This window comes from Notamacropus eugenii, chromosome 4 (assembly GCF_028372415.1).
Source record: "Notamacropus eugenii isolate mMacEug1 chromosome 4, mMacEug1.pri_v2, whole genome shotgun sequence".
Classification (NCBI taxonomy): Eukaryota; Metazoa; Chordata; class Mammalia; order Diprotodontia; family Macropodidae; genus Notamacropus; species Notamacropus eugenii.
In genome coordinates this window covers 230,579,875-230,601,933 of record NC_092875.1, presented here as the reverse complement: position 1 = coordinate 230,601,933, position 22,059 = coordinate 230,579,875, and the positions used below count along the sequence as shown (strand labels likewise).

General features: G+C 35.8%; 1 protein-coding gene across 2 annotated transcripts in view; it reads left to right on the top strand.

The window, feature by feature from the left end:
* Positions 1-22,059, top strand: part of GNAL (G protein subunit alpha L) — a 515,901-nt gene that overhangs the window by 384,060 nt on the left and 109,782 nt on the right. For both annotated transcript variants that reach the window (XM_072604208.1, XM_072604209.1), the window contains exon 5: positions 695-792. In XM_072604208.1, the coding sequence (XP_072460309.1) occupies positions 695-792 (98 nt within the window). The remainder of the gene's footprint in view (positions 1-694; positions 793-22,059) is intronic.

Genomic DNA, 22,059 nt, shown 5'->3' with positions numbered 1-22,059 from the left:
CCTTGAAGTCAGGAAGACAAGCTGGGGTTTGGGTACTGCCTCTGATTCATACTAACAACGTGATCATGGAAAAATCACGTAACCTCTGAGAAAACTGCTTAATGTGACATTAAGGCATAAGCAAGAGACCGCTTGCTGATAACCCTTGGCATGGCATTGTAGAGAGAGTTTCTATACTCTTAAATTCCCAAATTCCACCTTCCACTCTCCACCCCTAAATGCAGTTGCTATTAGTTCTATGACCACTTGTTCAGAGTATGCAGATAAATTCAGTTTTGATTCTTTTTTGCCATTTTAAAATGGATTAAATAATTCAACATTCTAAGAATTAATATTTTGAATGATTTTTTTCTTAGGGTTATTTCTTTGCAACCACAGTAATCCATTTTCTCTACCTTGTCTGTGATATAACCATGACTAAGATATAAAATCTCAACAATAGGAGCTAAGACGGCACCTATAATTATAGTGCATTTTTTGAACCTGTGAGGTCGAAATGTTAAGTTACTGTTATTGAGAGTCTAAAAGTTCTAGTGACCACTATATTTACAGTAATAAATACCACTAACTTTTCATTTTTCCCCTTAAAAATTTGTATTTTTCTCCTTGTGAATTTTTAGAAACAAATATTTTATTCTTAACTTTTAAAATATGTAAATTATGTGCTCTCTAATCTGTAACTTCTAATTTTCAGGAATTCTTTGATCATGTAAAAAAGCTTTGGGATGACGAAGGAGTAAAGGCATGCTTCGAGAGGTCAAATGAATACCAGCTGATTGACTGTGCACAGTAGTAAGTGTTTGTTTTTGTGAAATTTACATCCAAGAGCGTTATCATGTAAAATGGTTATGAAGAATAGTCATATTCATGATTTGTGTTGCCTACTTAATCCTGCTCATGCTTTTATACATTTGCATGGTGAAAAAAAGCAGGTGTCCTTTTTATTATGGGAATCAATAAAAATTTCTTATTTCTTTAGATTGCCAGTTAAAATCCAACATCAATATCTGCATTGGGGATACAAAAGGCAAATTCACTAATTAACATGCTAATTTTGTTTATTTTTTTAAATTGAGCTGTTTAACATTCATCAAAATTTTCATTGTTTTTTACTTAATGATAAAATATTTGATTTTTCATTAAAATACTTAAATTTCAGTGCATTTCATAGCAGACACTCAGACTCAGTCATTTATTTCAATGCTGTCTACACTTGTAATTAAGGCATAAGGTCTTTCTAGAGAAAATGAATGATTTTTCTTCACAACAGAACTATGAAGAGAATTCTGATTAATGAATTTGCTCATTTTTTTATCCCTGATAGAGACATTTGTCCATTCTCTTGTGCTGTTACAAATATAGGTACATTTAATAACAACTAGAAAATAATGTGCTTCAGGAAGTTTTAAAATATGCAAGATTTCTAAGTATTTAACTGCTTTTATACCAAGAATTTATTTAATTGGTTCTATTACATAGCTATTTCAATAGCTAGAAATGTAACTTAATTTTGAAGTGCAATATAAGTTAGATTTGACCTAATGACAGAGGGGAATAGAAGGGTACATAATCTACAAGGATTTAAGATTTTCTTTGGAATATATTCTCGGGCATATATTTATATAAGAATTTGACTAATAATCAGAGAATTCACAATACTTCTTACTAAATAATAAAGCCACATTTTGAAGACCTGATTCTGGAAGGAATTAGGGAAACTTTACCATCCTGCTTCCTTACTAAATTGTTGTCCAATTCCCTATTCCCTCTATTATGAGAATGAAGACCATTCTTTCGTCAGAGAATGGAGACAAAAAATGAAACAGCTTCGGCTCTCAAAGATCTTGTATTCTATCATATAAAACTAAGTTGATTACTTATGTTAGATGGGAGGAAGCAATCAAGTGTGTTAATCAAATATATTTTCTTTTCTATCATACTAGATTTAAATGATCCTTATTTTGTTAAGAGAAACTTTATAAGTAACAATATGACATAAACTTGAAACCAAATTATATGGTTAAAAAGTATCACAATGAAGAGATTTCATTGTTGTGAAATTTAACTTGAGTGTTTTTCTCAGGTACATTTGATTTGAGATCCAGATAAATCAGTTGTAAAATAATGCCACTAGGAAACATTATAGCTATCTTTCACCACACATAATTATGAAATGTTGCATATGATATTTCCTTTTCACTGAATAATCTTTCCACTATTGTGAGAATATGCTTTACTTTTAATACTATTTTGAGTCAAATGTTTTTGAGAAATAACTTGTAAATCTACATCACATTATTATCCATAAAGCAGTATCTATACGATCAGGAAATGCAAAAACCTCCATTGTGTACTTTTAGACAGTTAGCAAGGATTTTTCCCCAACCAGACCTTCATCTGAAAAAGTCAAATGAATAATAAATGCACTCCTTCAATAAATATTACTTGCAAATGATTTCCTAGCAAAATAACATGGTTTTGGTGTGAAAAGTGAGGCACCAAGGTATCAACAGGTTACAGTTACATTTTTTATCTTATTACTACCTTTATCATTAAGTACCAAAGAAATAAAAGATTACTGTGCTAAAAATGCTACATCTTTAGGTGACTGTGAAAATGAAAATATTTCAGGCCACAGAACATTTTAATTTGTTCCCATTTCCCATCTAAAGATTGTGTGGTTATTTTGTAAATCATGACCAACTTTGGACAAGCAGGTTTCATGAGAGCCTTTTTGTAAGCACTTTATAGTTATTCATCTGGACTCAAGGCTCTTTTCAGTGTCATGTCAGATTAATACTCTCTACTTGAGTGCAAAGTAAATCAGAGCCAAGAGGTTGGATGGCTTACCTAATGCCACACAGAGTTAAAGAGAAGTTGAAATTGAAACTAGTCTCACTAAACCCATCTTTTTCATAAACTCCATAACTGTGCTTCCAGGTTAAAAATTTGTGAGGTAATTATTCCAAATCAAACTTGAACTCTGTTCTTCTTTCCCCAGTGTACTCTATTTTGCTTTGCCTCTTGCTAAAAGGTTATTCCTTGGAGTTGCTTCTTTGGTACACCCCCAGAGAAACCAGAACTCCTTGAAGTAGCTGCAGTTCTAGTGGGCCTAGAGCCATGAGGTTGGATTTCTGGCACAAGAATACAGTCCTGAGCCAGGACCTACCTTGAAAATAAATATTGAATTACCCATATGAAATGTTAAAAGGGAAAACAAATCAAAGCAGAAATAGTAGTGAAAAGGAGGTCCCCAAGCATACATAAATGTTCCATTTGTCTTAAGTTTTTGAAAGTTTCTTCTTCCCTCCTCCTTATCTCATGTCACTCATATATATTTCCCTACTATTTCCTCTTTCATACCAATCTTGAATGAAGTGGTGGCCCCTCTGCTTGCCAAGACAAGCTCTTCTATGTGCACCTTTCATCTCATTCTTTCACATCTTTAGCTCACTTTCCAACTGGCATGATCATTCCCTCTCTAATCTTTACTGGCTAGTTATCTATTAAGCTTTAAAAACCCTTGCTTATGCCAACCATCCCCGCTACCTATTGGATATTAACATTTCTTTTCTTCTCAGCTAAAGTTCTGGAGAAAGAAAGGTGCCTCCACCTTTTCTTCTCTCAGTCATTTCAAAACCTTCTGCAATTTAGCTTCTATACTCATCATTTAATTGAAACTGTTTTCCTTAAAGTTGTCAGTTTTCTCTTAATTGCCAATTCTAAAGGCCTTTTCTTGATCTTTATCTTTCTTCATCTCTCTGCCTCTTGGTCATTCAGACATGGATGTCTTGTAGGCATCTCAAACTCAGCAGGTCCAAACCAAAACTCATTAGCCTCCTCATGCAAATCCTTCACTCTTTCCAACTTCCATATTACCGGACAGGGCAACACCATGATCCAGTTCACCCAATCTCACAACCTCAGTGTCATCTTACTTACCCCACCTATCCAAACTTTTATAAAGTCTTGACATTGCTACTTTCAGATCTCTCATATATGTCCCCTTCTTTCCACTCACTCATCCTTTACTGTGGTTCAGGCCCTCATTACCTTATGTCTAGGCTATCTTAGTAGCCTTCTGGTTGACCTCCCTGTCTAATCTCCCTGTTTCAGCCCATCCTTCTCTTAACTGCCAAAGTGATCGTCTTAAAGAACTGGTCTGACTATGTTAACCCCCTACTCAATAAAATCTAGCAGCTCCCTATCAACTCCATGAGAAAATGTAAAATCTTATTTTGTGTGTAAAGCTCTGTAACCTGGTTCTTTCCTCCATATATTGCATGATCCAATGACACTGGCTTCCTTGCTATTCTTCACCCATGACACCCCATCTCCTGACTCCATGTGTTTGCATTAGTTGCTCCCCATGCATGGTATTCTCTTTCTCCTCATCTCCAATACTTACCTTCCCCACACTCAGCTTAAATCCTACCTTCTGAGGGAGGCCTTTCCCAAACCCTGCAGCTGGTAATGCCTTCCCTTCAAGGTCACCTTCCATATACTCTGAACGTATTTTTTTATGTTCATTATTACTTCTATATTTTCTCCTCCTAATCATTAAAATGTGAGCTTCTTGAGAATAGGGACAAACTTTTTCCTTCCTTTGCGTCCCCAGCTATTTTTCTGTGCCATTTCTTGGCACATACTAAGCATTACTTTTTGATTGATGGATGGATATTTGTTTGTAATTAGTTTCTAATTTAAGTCTGAGAATATAGATTGTAAGTAAATGAAAAATTTGAAAATGAACAATCCAAAACAAATTTCATAGCAATTTGTCTTGATTTCACATTTTACTCAAAACAAATTTCTGATCTCATTGTGGTTTTTCTCTCCAACAAAAAAGATCACAAATCTCACATACCTACCTGAATGACTTTTATTCATATCCTCCCTTTTAGTATTCTATCATCTGTAAAATACATACTCTAGCAAATCATGCATTGTGTCTTTATGCTTTTAACTGAATTTTTCAAGGTTAACAGTTATTAATAAGGTTGAGGAAAATCATTGGCAAAATCAAGCTACTCTTACCTACCCAATTTGGGAATGGGCTTGATCCTGTCAGCAAATCTCATGGTAGAATAGTCATTGTAATCACAAGAAGAATAAAGAAAAATTAAAGTTCTCCCTATGTAATCACAAGAAGACTAAGAGAAAGTTTTAAGTAGTATATGGATCACTTCCAAATTTTGCTCTATTCCTATAATTAGTTCCCTTCTCACATCCCCTATTCAGAATACATCTGATGATAATAAATCATATTCAAATAGTGATTTAATATTCATTTGCTTTATATTTATAAATATTTTATATATATTGTTTATAAGTAAATATATTATTATATTTATTGTCTATACATTCTGTATATACAAATTATTCTCACATTAGGCAAATCTAACTTTATGTAAAGAATTCTGGAACACACCTATGTTAACTTTACCATATAGTACTGTGCATTCTCTCTCCACTCCTGCTCCTCAGCTTGACATCAGTGATTTCCCACCTTACCCCCCAAAAAAATTCTTTTGAAGAAAACCCTCCAAGTGAAAACAGAAGAATGGAGGCTCAGAGAGACCATTGCCACTAGATAGGGGCTTTGCTTGAGGCCTCCTTCTCCAAGAGACAGAAAACCTTTGCCCTGATCCATCTGTCCACCCACCCACGTGTCTGTCTTTAGTCCATCAGCACTTGGGTGCCACATCTTTTCTCAGCCTGCGTGTCACCCATCCTCACTTGTCTGTGTTCGTGTTTGGTTCCCATATGTCTTCTGGCCAGGCCTCCAAGTAGCTAGCCCCAGCCCCTTGCATGTTCCTACTCCTCCTGCTTTCACTTCTCTGTTCCAGCTCTCATGTGTCCTTGAACTGTGCCAGCCATCTTCCTCCATGGCACATGCTTCCCTTTCTTCTTCCTTCCCTACTTTTCCCACATCTACTGGCAAATTTCCATTAAACATTGTTCTGAGGAGAGATCCATTTAGGAAAAGTGAGAACTGTCTGTAATATAATTTAATCTAAGAACAAGTAGGCTCTACTTGTACTATCCCCAATGGCAATGGCAAATAGTTGCCAAAATCAGTGGTTAGGAATGAAGAAAGAGACCCAGAATAATGTGTTCTCTCAGAAACCAAGAAAAAAGAGATGGGAAGAATGGGGCATTTAGTAGTATCAGAAGGTAGCAGGATTCTGGTCAGACTACTGAATGTAGTGATTAGAAGGTCCTTGAAGAACTTTGAGAAAGTGGTTTCAGGATGTTGGAAGAAGGAGCCAGTTTACCAAGAATAAAAAACAAAGCACATAGTAAGAAAGGGCAGCTAAGGTAGCACAGTGGATAGAGTGCCGACCCTGAAGTCAGAAAGACTCATCTTCATGATTTCAAATCCAGCTTCAGACACTAGCTATGTGACCCTGGGCAAATTACTTAACCCTGTATGCCTCATTTTCTCATCTGTAAACAACAAAAAAAAAAAGAGTGGACAAAAAAAATGGCAAACCATTCCAGTATCTTTGCCAAGAAAACCCCTAATGTCACCACGAAGAGTGTGACACAACTGAATAACAACAGTGAGAAAATAAAGATATTGGACAAGCGTTTCAGAAGTTGTATAGTTAAAGGAAATAGAAAATGTAAACTATACCTGGATGAATTTCCTTTATAAGTTCAGGGGACTGCTTTCTTAGGTTTGGGGAGATCTAAAAATATTTGCTAAATGATGAGAATCTATCAAAGAGAAGATAATGAAGTTGCATAAGAGAGAGGGCATTGCTTGAGACAACGGGACAGAGGTTCAGGTTTCAGGGTTAGCCAAACAGTAATACTGCTAAAATTTTTTGGGAATGTAGAAGAGATGACAGAGTTTAAGTCTGATGTTTTCTATGATCTAGGAGACTAAATAATGTTAGGAAGTTTAGAGTATCATTAATGTTAAGTAAAAAGAAGAAAGGATTTGGAACAATTGTTGGGGAAAATGAGATCAAGAATTAATAAGGGAATAGTAGAATGAATGTCACACAGCCGTAATATCCCAGGTAAAATTATATGCCATGAATTTGTAGTAAATTGTATTACTTTAATTGTTTTTCTCATTGATAATCAGCAGCCCTGGTGCAAGAACAGAGAAATTGAGTGGTGGGAATTTGAAAATTTTCAAATAGATAGTGACAAAAAGTCAGAATGGTGAGGGTTTCTCAATAGTAGCAAAGCAAACAAACAAAACCATAAAAGCAGTAGATCATGGAGGCAATGCTGAGAAACAAAAAGCATTTATTAAGTGTTAGTTGTGTGCCAGGCACTATACTAGGCATTGAAGATACAAATTAAAAACAAAAGGACAGTCTGTATTCTAGGGAGCTTACATTCTAAAGGCAAAGATAACACACAAAACAGAGCTGAAAAAAGTGGGGGAGGGGAAGAAGTTACCCATACAAGGGGCATGGTGTCCAAATCTAAAAAGTCAGAAGCAGAGTTGGGAGAGGAATTAAAATTGGCTTGCCTGGACTCTTCCCCAAAATGGAAGCACTAGGAGGAATTCATCAATTAAAAAAAAAAAATGTCAGCATAGTAGAGAGATGTTCCAGGTTGAAACAATAGCTGCAGTATGATGGCAAAGTCTGTGAAGCCAGAAACAGGATAGGAGAAGAGTAAATGCTGGGTATGGAAGCATTTATGTGAAGACAGAATGAGAGAGATCCCTTGGGAGAGTAGGGATAGAAAGCATAGGTAGAAAGCTAGATAGCTCTAGTTACTAGCCAATCATTCAGAAAACCCATACCTAGATAATTTCCCTTGTTTCCAATTTCGTTATCAATATCATTTTCTTTATGGTAGTGTTGATAATGAAATTTAGTATAGGGAAAATGGTCGAAGTAAAAATACTAATTTTGAATTGGTAAATAGAACCAGAAATACAACTTAAGAATAAATTATACCACTGCTCACATAGCATTGAGGGGACAGGGTAGGAGGAAGGAGGGGAGTAAACCCTAAGGATTTTTGTAGTGGTTGGCTAGAGGAGGACTCCTTTTATAAATTTGTTACTGGAACTCTCAAATATAAATTTATGCCGGTGATCCTACATGTGATCACTCTCCTTCGAGGTCTCAATTGCTTAAACAACAAGGAACTGAGAGGGCAGGGGCTACCCTGGGAATCAGCAGTCTATTAAAAGTGGTGCATCAAAAAAAAAAGAGTGATATTTGCTGAACATGCTTGACACGGAGAAGCATATTTCTCCACAGAGCTTTTCTTGATTGTGCCATCTGGAAGTTATCCTTCATCCTTAGAATTCTCATAGCACTTTGTATCTTGCACACATTCAGATTCTGAACATGTCGTCTCTATCTTACTAAATATTAGATTCTTTAGGACAGGAAGCATGTCTTATTCTTCTTTGCATCCTGTCTCAACAATTGGCATAATTCCTTGTATATCATAAACCCCTCAATAAAATATCTACTGGGTTGAGTAGTGGAATGGGATTAAGTTACTATGCCCCCTACAAACACCAAAAAGTACTACAGTTTGAGTCCTCCTGTTTTCCAGTCTAGCACTGACATTCTTTGTTTTTCTTTTAAGAAAACTGATCTGATATAACTAAACAAATATATATTGTAATATATATGCATTTTATGCATATTTTTACAGATCCACATTTAGAAATGAGATAGGTATTTCACTTTTTCTTTTCTCATTCTAATCTAATAACCTCGTTGCTTCTTCTTGATCCATTCTTCCTTAAAATTATACTTCCATGTTCCTTTAGTGTTCTACTTGTTCCTACTGTACCTTGCCCACACTTTCTATCTTCCATTTATGAAGGATTAAACAAGTTATTGCACAGAATCTTGCACCACATAAGTAGTATGAATAACATAAACTTGTTAATAATAATATTGATAGGGTTGTCATTTCTCGCTAGAGTATAAATTCTTCGATGGCAGGTACTGTGTTGCTTAGTTACATTTGTATCACCATCACTTAGCACAGTGCCTGGCATGTAGTAAGCACTTAAAAAATGCTTTATCATCATCATTGTTATTTCCTTCTTCAAAGCCATCATCTTCTTTAAAAGTACAGGCCATGGGTATACTCCAAAGACCTAAGCTATTTTTCTGCAGCAACGTGTTGTTCTTTCATTGGGTGGCAGGAAAAATGAAGCATTAAGGCATGAGCTGGCAAAGGAAACAAAAGAGGAATGAGACTTAGGTGGACTGGAAGGGAGTGGGAGATGATGGATGTTATGTTGTGTGGGCTGTGCAAAGAGCAGAATCTTGAACTTTTTGTAACAAGGAGAAAGCCAAGCTTTTAACTAACAAATTTGTGGACAGAAAAGCAGAAGATGTTAGTGTAAATGGATAACTTTTGGTTGAACTGAAGAAGAGGAAATGTGAATTATGAAGGCAAAGTCCTATGCCAATATAAATACAAATATGCCAGGATTTTGGGCATGGAGAGGGAAAGGATATATTTTACAACTGTCTACAATTTGGAGAAAGAAGCAGCAAAATATACTAAAATGAGAAAAGATAGGTATCGACTTAGGAGTGTTGTCAGACTCAAATAGAAACCAGTCCCTGAAGGCCACATATTAACTTAGAAAACCACAAATTCACATTACCTATGTTGTATTGTTTGTTTGTTTGTTTTTAATATTTCTTAATTACATTTTAGTCTGCTTCAGGCTGCCCTCAGGAGTTTTGTAATGGTAATGATAGGAAATCATGAAAAAAATGAAGGAAACTTATGGAATTGACAAACAATAAGCTACTGTTAACCTAAGCATTCATTTCTTGGAATAAAACAGACAAATTTCAGTATTCATGATGTCAGAGAGTTGGGATGGAAATGCCTGATGTGGAGAAAGAAGAACTTAACTATTTGCCTAATTAATATGCTATACTATTCCGTACTATTTTAAGAGACAATATATAAAAGAATGGTAAATGATATTGTTGTTTCAACTTGAGTTGCTTAATTCCCCCCTAAAAATGGGGGAAACCAAAAAATCTTAGTTTTCAGACTTAAGATCATTTCACCCTGGCCAAAGGAAATGAGTAAGGGGCTTACTCACTTAGCTTTATTATGGACGCAGTGCTGAACAGGTAAATATTTTGGGGTAAGGAGACAGCTAGTTTTCACTAGAACTGCCTGCACATCTTTCTTTCCATGCTGATTTCCCTGCCTCCCCTCTCTTCTCCCTCCCCCTAGATCATAGCCTGGCTAAGTTGTCATCTGAAGGAATAGGAACTCAATCTTGGAAACTAAAAGAAAACACGAAGGTTATACAGTTCACATCTTCCTAATTTGCAGATAAAAAAAAATTGAAGCCCAGAGGAATTTAAGGGATTAGCACAAGGGTCTCATGGTTGATTAGAGTTAGAGACAGGACCAGAACCCAGGCCTCTTGACTTCCAGTCAATTCTGCTAAATCCAATTTTGTGTGTCTGTGTGTGTATGTGTTCATGTGTGTGCCTCACTATTAGCTAAACTTTCCAGTTCTAGACCCTCCCGGTTTCCGAAATATTTGGATAAAATAAGGAGTGAGCCAGAATAAGTGCACAGACACAGATGGTTTTGATGAGAGTTGTCCCAAGATGTTCTAGTTTTTTACTGAGACTTGTGCAGTATATTTCAGAGTACCTCAGGAGTAATACTTGAGATTCAAATAGTTTTGGTGGGAGTTGTCTGAAACTTTTCTGTTTTATGTTTACAGTCTTATTCAGTGTTTTTTCAGAACACTGCAGGAGTTACTGATTGAGCTATTAAAGGGGAAAAGAAAAGAGCAAAGCTACAAGAGTCCAGCAGTGTCACAGATTAGGTGATTTAGTTCAATAGACTGAAAAAAAAGTACAGAAAAAGAAACCCTTGATTCCAATTCCATTTCTCCTAGTTCCTTCGGCTTGCTTTCATTTTTATCTTTAAAACCAAGTCTTTGTCACATTAAGATAACTAGAATCTATTTATGGGGTGGGGGGAGAAGAATATTCTTGGTTTGGTCTGAAAGGTTCCTTTTTATCAACAATGGGATTGGTTGTATTTTAAGATTCATTGCTCCCAAGTTGGTCTTTGTTAACAAGACTGGAGGTAAAATCGTATTAACAAAAGGTAAAATTGTGAAGTAGACAGTTTATATTGAGCATCTCTTCTTGTCTATCTTTGTCTCCCCTCCTCCTTTTTACATACTTTGGGGAATAGTATCATCATCAGGGCCTGTGCCTCCCATCCAAGAAATGTTGTGGCCATATTCCCTAATCCTTTAAAAGTTGCTTGTCCTAGATTTCAACATTTTAGGGTATCTGAGACCTCCAAAGTGGTATTGATACCCCATAGGTAACTAATATGCTGGGACTCCCTCTCTCCTTTCCCTCCTAGGTTAACAGTGACCTGGAGATATGCCCCCCAATTCCATATCCCAACATGGAAATATGATGCTTATGGTCTACGATTCAGGCCTAGATCACTGGAGAGGGCTTATTGAGACAATCAGGGGCCTGGGAGCTAGACTTATATCTCATCATAGGCCTAATCACTATAGACAGCACTAATTTCAAATTAACAAAATTTTTTTATTTTTAAAAACTCTCCTCACTAAGTAAAAAAGAACTCAGTGACAAGTATCAGATGAGTTATGAATCAAATTTTGAGCCTTAGAATCATGTTGAGTAAGTTTTAAACATTATCATTCAAAAGTCATTCAGTAATTTGTGTAGCTAAAGGATGAAGAGGAAATGCTGTGATAAAGGTAAGTATCCTTGTTAATAATCCATGAATTAAAGCTGTAGTTTCTAGCAGGGAAAGCCTTGTGTCCTACCTTTGATTTGCTGCCTCTCTCCTGTGACTTGAATGTAATCTACATAGTTATCATGTTAGCATATGACAGAAAACTTAGGACAGATGAAAAACCATGACCAAGCTGGATTTTCCCCTTGAGTTTTGATAGCTTGACTTGTAACAGAGAAAAGATTTGAACTGTTTCTCCTCATAACTAAAATCATGCAACAAGTGTCTGTTTCACGCAACTTGTTACAAATTATTTTTAAGAAATGCAGTAAATTCTTGAACATTTGTAAAAACGGCTCTTCCAAAGCCAGTAGATGACTGTTTACTCTTTAATTCTCAGGTTTGTGTATTTTGACTCAATTTTTGTATCCCTTCTTAATAATAAATTTTTTCCCCTCTGAGCAAATGTTATGGGAGGCTTCTGATGTCAAATGTGTACTACACATAGATATGCATCTTAACAGCATGTAATTGCAGATAATTGTGATCATCAATATGTTGCCGTTTACTCATTTTCAGTTGTATTCAACTCTTCATGATCCCATTTGGGATGGTGGAGTGGTTTGCCATTTTCTTTTCCAGTTCATTTTACCAATGAGGAAACTGAGGTAAATAGCATTAGTCACTTGCTCAGGATCACACAGGTAGTGTCTGAGGTTGCATTTGAACTCCAGTCTTCCTGACTCCAGGCCTGGCACCCCATCCACTACACCACCTACCTGCCCAATCAAAAATATACCATGTAGTAGAATTAAGAAAAATTGGATGCAGCTTTTTTTCTCTTTTCAACAGTATCTAAATGGTCTCTAACTTATCTAACAATACGACTCTAACTGAATAACTGTTTCCTATCATCTAATCTTTCTATTCTAAAGCATGATATTGTTATATTTTTAGATCCCCTGTATCCCTATTTGGGTGTTGGTCCTTTATAAGTTACTGCTCTATTTCCCTAAAGAGTTGCCCTAGTGACTAACCTGTATAGAAGTGAAAATGAGTAGCACATACAGAGAGGCAGTGGAGTGTGGTAGAGAGAACACTGGGTTTGAAGTCAGACATGCTTACCTCTATGACCCTGGAAAGTTAATTAAACTCTTTGAGACTTAACTTTGACTCTGTAAAATGAAGGAATTAGACTAGGTGATCTTTAAGATCTCTTTCATTTCTAAATTCATCATTCTCTGAATCGTATATATATATATATATGCATTTAAGTGTGTATAGCCACAGCTACACAAAGAAAAATTCACACAATGAACAATTTTTGAAAAACTCTCTGACCCTAGCATTTAATTGATCCCCCAAATAATTTACTTTGTTTTAAAGATCTTGTCTTCAGTTTACTTAATTTTGCCATTAATAAGGGTCAACTAGATGGAACAGTGGATAGAGTGCTTTGCCTGCAGTCGGAAAGACTCATCTTCCTGAGTTCCCATCTGGCGTCAGATATTACTAGAGCTATGTGACCCTGGGCAAGTCACTTAAAACCCCTTTGCCCCAGTTTCCTTATTTGTTAAATGAGCTAGAGAAGGAAATTGCAAACCACTCTAGTGTCTTTGCCAGTAAAACCTCATGTGGATCACGAAGAATCTGACGTGACTAAAAAAACAAGTACACAACAACAACCATTAACATTATTATATTGCCCAAGGGCATAAGTTAGACATTTAATTAAAATACACAAAAGAGAAACAACAATGATCAACCTATGTGAACACCAGTTTATTGACCATTTTAAAGAGCTATTTCATATACCGTATCTTGAAGATTAGTAGACTCTGACTTTGCTAAACCATGGCACATAGTAGATTTCACAAATAAGGATCTGGTGTAGAATATATCATCACCCCTCAATCACTGGAAAATTGAATTCAAGAATGTTCATATTGTACTTTTCCAAATGACATAAATATTTTCATAGTGCATAGGGGAGGTTGTCCATTGTATCCTGGACTCAAAGATTCACGGCTTTATAGACTCTTGTCAGGCTCTTGATTTTGTGCTATAGACAATATGTGGCAGAAACAGGACCAAGAACACTTGTACGATCAACATTCCAGAAGCACATTCATTCCTCTAGCAGTAAAGCTGCTATATAACCTTGTACTACCTGTAGTCTTTGAATGGTGTTAGGGTAACTTTCTTACTTTGTTAAATCCTGAAGTACAGATGGAGTAAATATTATTTTTCTGATTTTTTTTTTTAAATCTGAAGAAACTCAATCAAGTATGGATCAAGTTTATCTAACCTAGATCTATGTTTATCCAGCATAGATAAAAATTAAGACTGGAGAATCAGCAGAATTAGCCAGATATCTTAATAGTTGGTCTTTCGTAGTATCTTGTAGATGGATTTTTCTGACCTGTCTCCATTTTAGGATTAAATGAGAAACATAAATTATTCACATGTAAAAATATGTATCCATGTATAAAATGGACTTTGTGTAATGAATTAGATACAGCAGCCCTGAAAAGTATTATATAGATCTTATGTAGTTACCTAGATAGTATGATTTTAAAAATTAGAAAAGGAACTTTTTTCCCTAAGAAATGCTACCTTTCATTCTGGAAGTTTCCTAATAAGGAAGTTCCCCACAGGTTTGATCTCTGTTAAGATGTTAAAAAAAAGAAAGAAAAGCCTTAAGGTACTATTTGTCTCCACTTCAGTGTAAATTTGTTTTGTTTTGTTTCCTAAGGGCAGGTTTTGATAGGGAAGGAATTTAAGAATGTGTGAGGCTTATAAGTGAGTTAGGATGCACTGGGTTATTATACAGTTTTGCCTAGGATTTGGGTTGGGTAAGTTCCATTTGTATCTGTAGGTGATCTGAACTTTTATAAGTTGGTGTAGTTCATCTTAATGTTCCATATTACTTAAGGAAAATTTTAAAGCACTGACTTAAAGTTACTTTTGACAGCAGCAGGGGCTGAAATTAGATGTTTTTTCAACTGAACAGGTATAGCTCATTACATGCTAGCCCCACAGTTCACCAGCAGTTCTCATAATCCCTGATCTAGAGAGACCACCTTGGAGAGAAATGGTGTAATCCAGTCTCCTGGTCCTCAGTGTTAGGTGTTTCTGATGAGGCTGCCAAGAAGAGTGCTAGTTGTGTCTGTGATTTATGATAGCACAAAAAAAGTTCTGTATATTTGTGTGAAAGCACTGTGCAATACTTATTTCCATCTTGGTTTAGCTGCCCCTTAAAAATAAATTGATGGTTTGCGAGGAAAATGAATTGGCTCTGTAACCCTTCACTTACATCAGAGATTTACTGTGTAATTTAAGAATTTTACATGAAGTTCAGTTTCATAGTATACATTAAATATTCCAATATTTTGATTCTCAGCTATTGAAATTCACATATGCTACTAAAGTATGAGGCATCAAATTTAGATGGACTGTCTTAGTTCCCCAGTCTTCTAGTACTCTTCTCCCAATCACCTTGTATCTGATTCATGTGTATGTGTGTGTGTGGTGTATATGTATGTGTGTATGGGTATACACACACATATGCGTTGTTGTTTAGTCTTAAAATCAAGTCCAATTTTTTGTGACCCCAACTGGGATTTTCTTGGCAAAGATACTGGAGTGGTTTGCCATTTTCTCCTTTAGCTTCTTTTATAGATGAGGAAGCAACAGGGTTGTTTCACACAGCTCGGGAGTGTCTGCAGCCAGATTTGAAATCAGGCCCTGCTGATTCCAAGGCCCAGCACTCTATCTACTGCACTACCTAGCTGGCCTAAACTGCTTTTAGTTGTGAACAATTTTAACAATGTCTTTAACTTCCTAAATAATTATTTTCAATAATACTAAATACGGCACTGAAAGGTGTGTATATATACATATATGTATGTATGTATGGACATATGTATGGATTATAAATCTATCTACATAGTACTATATGTATGTATTTATATAAATAGTGTAAAGACAAACTTCAGCCTACATTCTATTCAAAACAAAGTCAGTCTGATTAGAGGGATCCAATTAATAAAGAACTTAAATATTTTTTGCAGTGTGCAATTGAAACTGTACACAAGTACCAAAGAGAATTAAGTCCATATTCAGCATCATGTGAAATTAACTGGGAAGACTTCCTGGAAGAAATTAACTTTGCATTGGGAAATAGGCTGGAGAACTAGAAGAGTGTATCAGGTCATTGAGAAGAATATGCTTTGAAAAAAAGCTTCTGTAACGTTTCATTGGTCTAAACTGCTTTTTTGTTGTTGTTCATTCCATCATGTCTGACTCTTTGTGACCCCATTTGGGGTTTTCTTGGCAAAGGTACTGGAGCTGTTTGCCATTTCCTTCTCCAGCTCATTTTACAGATGGGGAAAGTGAGGTAAACAGGTTAAGTGAGGTGCTCAGGTTCACACAGCTATTAAGTGTCTGAGGTTGAATTTGAGCTCAGGTTTTCCTGAATTCAAAATCAGCACTATCCACTGTACCACCTAACTGCCCCAAACTGCTTTTAGTTATGAACAATTTTAATAATTTCTTTAACTTTCTAAATAATTTTTGTTCAGTTTTTTAAAATAATACTAACTGGAACAATGAAAAGTATACTGACAGAGTAGACAGAGAGCTTGCCATAGAGTCAAGACAACTTGATTTCACTTCCCACCCTTAACACTTACTGTCTGAATGACCCTGTTCAAGGCACTTTATCTTTCAATATCCCAGACATTCCCTCCAAGACTCTAAGCTGCAGAGAAAGAAGTTAATTGGTGCTGGTAGAAGAAATTCCACCTTGGTTAATTCTGTTCACTGGTAAAATTGTTATCCCATTAAATGATAATAATTCACATTTACACAGCATGTTAAATTTTAGAAGATTTTGTCCCTACTCCATCCTGTGAGATAGATAGTGGTACAAGGATTATGATGCCTCTTTTATATCTCAGGAGACTGAAGCTCAGAAGGCATCATATGACCTGTCACTGATCTAGTAATTGTTGGAGCCAGGATTTTAACATTCGTGTCTTCTGATTACAGCTCCAACACTCCCACTCTACCATGTTTCCTCAATATCACAGAAGTTGTTCTCCCACCATACAGTATCTAAACTGTAATGTGTTGAATATTGCGCTGACATACAGAAAACCTAGATTCTGAAAGTCACCATTTGACTGTTAGTAAGTCATTTTCTTGCTTTGGACCTTAAATGCTAGTTCAGCTTTCCTAGCTGCAAAATCAAGATTCTAATGATCTTAGTCAAGCCTCCTGAAAATTTAAGCTTATTAAAATAGAATTCTGGCCTAAATATCAGCTTAAGGATAGACTTAATATTGACTTTAGATGTCTAAATATCCAGTAAAAGACAAAAGCACAAAGAATGAAACATGTAGCTAAAACAGAAAGTAGAAATGCAAGTATTCCATTCCAGGAGCCAGACTCAACAGGATTAGGGTTAGTTGAAAAGGATACTTTATAATTAGAGCAGTTAAAGCATGGAAAGAGTTGCCTCAGGAGATAGAAATTTCCGCATCACTAAAAGTGTTTGAGCAGAGGCTGGGCTTGTTAGGGATTTTATAGAGAGGAATCATGCTTCAGGTTGGACTACTCAGCATTTAAGATTCCTTTCAAATATAAGAATATATGGTTCTGTGACACATACATGTAATTACATATGAGATGGTAGTCTTTCACATTAACAGAAAACAGTAGTGCAGCCTTGATTAGAAGAATAAGCTTCCTTCAGGTGGTCAGCTTTTCAAGTTATGTCCTTGGGACCTGTCCTTGGGAACAGATAGGATATAAAATGTAATTAAATAAAAATGTTGATTATCATTTAGTTAATAAATAATGTCAAGCAGGCATATTTTATGAGCACAGAAAAGATTAATTCAGCCCCTATTTTATTTAAAGATCTTCTCTTATTTCTGTGATATTACTCTTCATGATACATAAAAGTTCAAGCAGCACTGCCATGATCACCATTTTCTTCTTCCTTTTCCTCAAGATTCCTCATCCAATTTCCACACCAGCCATCTATTATAAAGAAAAATCTTGGATCTCAGCATATAAGGAGAGACAAATTTTCTAAAAGTAAAAATTCACTATATTAAGAAGCAAATTTTGCTTTCCAATTTTAGGACCAAACTCTCTTTTTTCAATTTGTTTGGAAAATAACAGTTACACCAGTGGAACACAAGCTCTGGCAGACCCACCAGCACTGGAAAAGTTTCCAGTGCTGGACCTTTGGTTGTGGTTGTTGTCTGATGACCAGCCCAACTTAGTTCATAGAGATTCATCTCCAAGTTAGTTATGAGATGATAAGGTTTTTGCCTCAACATCTCTCAGAGATCATCTTACTAAAGTGCAGAAGGGAAACAATTGTGTCCATGGAAAGAATATTCACACCTACAAAACATATCCTTGGGGTATAGAAGCATAGAATAAATCATTTAAAATATTGATATTTTGCTTAGTGGTAACCAAGGGAGATGGGGAAAGGATTAATATTAGTCAGATTTAAAGGGTGAGATTCTCTTTGGAATAATTTAATAAAGAATAATAAAAAAAAGAATAATAGAAGATAAGTTTAACATTCTAACTTGAGATGTAAAGGGCAAAGGAATAGAAGTATTTATCAATGAGTGATAGACTAGTTAGAATTCTTTTAAAATAAAAGAACATTTGTAACTATGAAGTGTTACTAATAGTAAAATATTTTTTGTGCAAGCATCTGAAATAAAAGCTAAGTCTTTTACCATTTTTTATGTACTTTACAAAAAAAATCATTTATTGACCATTTTCTCTCTGAGGCACAGGGATATAAAGTGACTTAACCCAGGTCATGGAGATAAGAAGAAGTAGAACTGGAATTTAAACTCTGATTGTCTGATTTCAAACATTGTGCTCTTTCCATCATACTGCTGTCTCTTCCTTCAACATAGAAAGGGTGACAATTTAAGCACTTGAAAACAAGTGGAAAAACAATGTCTTAGATGAACGTAATGTAGTCAGCAAATTGTGCCATCAATAAATCTTGTCAGTCTTCATAGCTTCTGCCACTGTATTCCCTACCACCTCACCCCCTGCCTCCTAGTAATAGAGTACTACACTATTGTCAGAGTAGACTCATCTCAAGTGAGTTTAGTATTCTTATACATATAAGCCATCATTCTGTTTTAAAATATGATTTTAAAAAGATTCAATAATTTAGGTCCTTAAATTATCTTGTTTTGCTAGCTAAAATATTTTATTTACTTCTAAAAAAATTTTCATTAGAGTTTACAGTTTTCTCTTTTCTTGGACTACAAAGAATAAATAGAATAAGTGTGAATGTCAAGTCAACAAACATTTATCGAACTCCTATTCTGTGCCAGACATTATGTTAAAAACGTAGTGTGTGAAGGAGAATAAGGTGTTAGAAGACTGGAAAGGTAGGAAGGGGTCAGATTATAAAGAGATGTAAATGCCAAAGGACTCTGTATTTAATCCTAGAGATAATAGGGAGCTACTGGACCTCAGTGTGTAACAGGGTGACATTATCAAACCTACACTTCAGAAAAATTACCTGTGCAGCTGATTAGAGAATGTTGCAGACAGAGTGAGACTTGAGGCAAGGAGACAGTCCAATTAGAAGGCTATTGTAGTAGTCCATTCAGGAGTTAATGAAGACCTCAGTAGGGTTCTGGTTGTGTAAATGGAAAGAAGGGGACATAGAGGGGAGATATAATGAAATGACACATAACTAATAGTCACTTTTCAAAGTTTTTTCTTTATTAGGAGTCAAAGGGAAACTAAAGAGTATTGCATGTGATAATCTTGGCACCTTCTTTTAAAATGCAAAGTCTGGCTTGTATAAAAAAAGTTTCAAATCTTTTTTTTAAATAATGGAAACTGGAAAATAGAGGTTATTTGGAGTTTAGATGGTTGTTTATCCATTTGTAAAGTTGAAAGGAAGTGAGTAGATGATGTTGCTGTCACTTTACCTAAAATGTATTCACTTGTCACTTTTTGACATTGAACACAAGCAGACAAAAGGGAATAAAATGTCTGTCATCATAAATGTCTGTACTGTGTATGGTTGTACTATTTTTCACTTGTGCAATTTGCATGCCCCATACCTGCTGCACATTCACTGCCACCACTCCATCATCCTCTCACATACATCTATCTTTGGGTTTATATGCAATAGGCACAATATGTATTCTTTATCATGTGAAAAATATCATAGCTATTATCTTGTATTCTCTTCTATTGGTATTTAATATAAAAAGTAAAAAATGAATGTATTTTAGATGAAATAACAAAATTGCCTACTTGCTTATTTAATAATTGAATAAATATAAATCTCTAAACTCTGGCCCACCTCTATATTCCTTTCTTCAGTATTTTAAAAGATTCCAGAATTCTAATACAAAACAGGACACATGTACACACATATATTTGATATGTACTAGTAATTCTGTGAGTGTAGAGAACTGAAACTCCCTCCAAGGATGCAGATTGGCAAGTCTTCTGAAAATTATAGTTTTATTAATATATGTATATTTTAATTTATTTTTAGTTTTCAACATTCACTGCTATAAGATTTGGAGTTCTAGATTTTCTTTTTCTTTTAAATTTATTTATTTAACTTTTAACATTCATTTTCACAAGATTTTGGGTTCCAAATTTTCTTCCCATTTGTCCCCTCCTCCCACCCCAAAACACCAAGCATTCTGATTGCCCCTATCACCAATCTGCCCTCTCTTCTGTCATCCCTCTCTGCCCTTGTCCCCATCTTCTCTTTTGTCCTGTAGGGCCAGATAACTTTCTATACCCCATTACCTGTATTTCTTATTTCCTAGTAGCAAGAACAGTACTCGACAGTTGTTCCCAAAACTTTGAGTTCCAACTTCTCTTCATCCCTCCCTCCCTACCCATTCCCTTTGGAAGGCAAGCAATTCAGTATAGGCCATATCTGTGTAGTTTTGCAAATGACTTCCATAATAGTCATGTTGTGTAAGATTAACTGTATTTCCCTCCATCCTATCCTGGCCCCCATTGCTTCTATTCTCTCTTTTGATCCTGTCCCTCCCCAAGAGTGTTGACTTCAAATTGCTCCCTCCTCCCACTGCCCTCCCTTCCATCATCCCCCCCCACCCTGCTTACCCCCTTATCCCCCACTTTCCTGTATTGCAAGATAGGTTTTCATACCAAAATGAGTGTGCGTTTTATTCCTTCCTTTAGTCGAATGTGATAAGAGTAAACCATGTTTTTCGCTCACCTCCCCTCTTTTTCCCTCCACTAAAAAGTCTTTTGCCTATCTCTTTTATGAGAGATAATTTGCCCCATTCCATTTCTCCCTTTCTCCTCCCAATATATTTCTCTCTCACTGCTTAATTTCATTTTTTTAAGATATGATCCCATCCTATTCCATTCACTCTGTGCTCTCTGTCTCTGTGTGTGTGCGCGTGTGTGTGTGTGTGTGTGTGTGTGTGTGTATAATCCCACCAACTACCCAGATACTGAAAAGTTTGAAGAGTTAAAAATATTGTCTTTCCATGTAGGAATGTAAAGGTTCAACTTTAGTAAGTCCCTTATGGCTTCTCTTTGCTGTTTACCTTTTCATGCTTCTCTTCATTCTTGTGTTTGAAAGTCAAATTTTCTTTTCAGCTCTGGTCTTTTCATCAAGAATGCTTGAAAGACCTTGATTTCATTGAAATACCATTATCTTCCATTTTTTCATTCTTTTGGTTTTGTTTTGTGATTTCTTGGTTTCTCATAAAGTCATTAGCCTCTATCTGTTCCATTCTAATTTTGAAAGAACTATTTTCGTCAGTGAGCTTTTGAACCTCCTTTTCCATTTGGCTAATTCTGCTTTTTAAAGCATTCTTCTCCTCATTGGCTTTTTTAACCTCTTTTGCCAATTGAGTTAGCCTATTTTTCAAGGTGTTCTTTTCTTCAGCATTTTTTTCAGTCCCCTTTAGCAAGGTGTTGACCTGCTTTTCATGCTTTGCTTGCATGTCTCTCATTACTCTTCCCAGTTTTTCTTCCACCTCTCTAACTTGATTTTCAAAATCCTTTTTGAGCTCTTCCATGGCCTGAGCCCATTGAATATCTATTCTGGATGTTTGGGATACAGAAGCCTTGACTTCTATGTCTTTCCCTGATGGTAAGCATTGTTCCTCCTCATCTGAAAGGATGGGAGGAGATATCTGTTCACCAAGAAAGTAACCTTCTATGGTCTTATTTTTTTCCTTTTTCTGGGCATTTTCCCAGCCAGTGGCTTGACTTCTGAGTGTCCTCTCCACCCCCACCATGCCTCCAGATCTGCTCAGCTAGCGC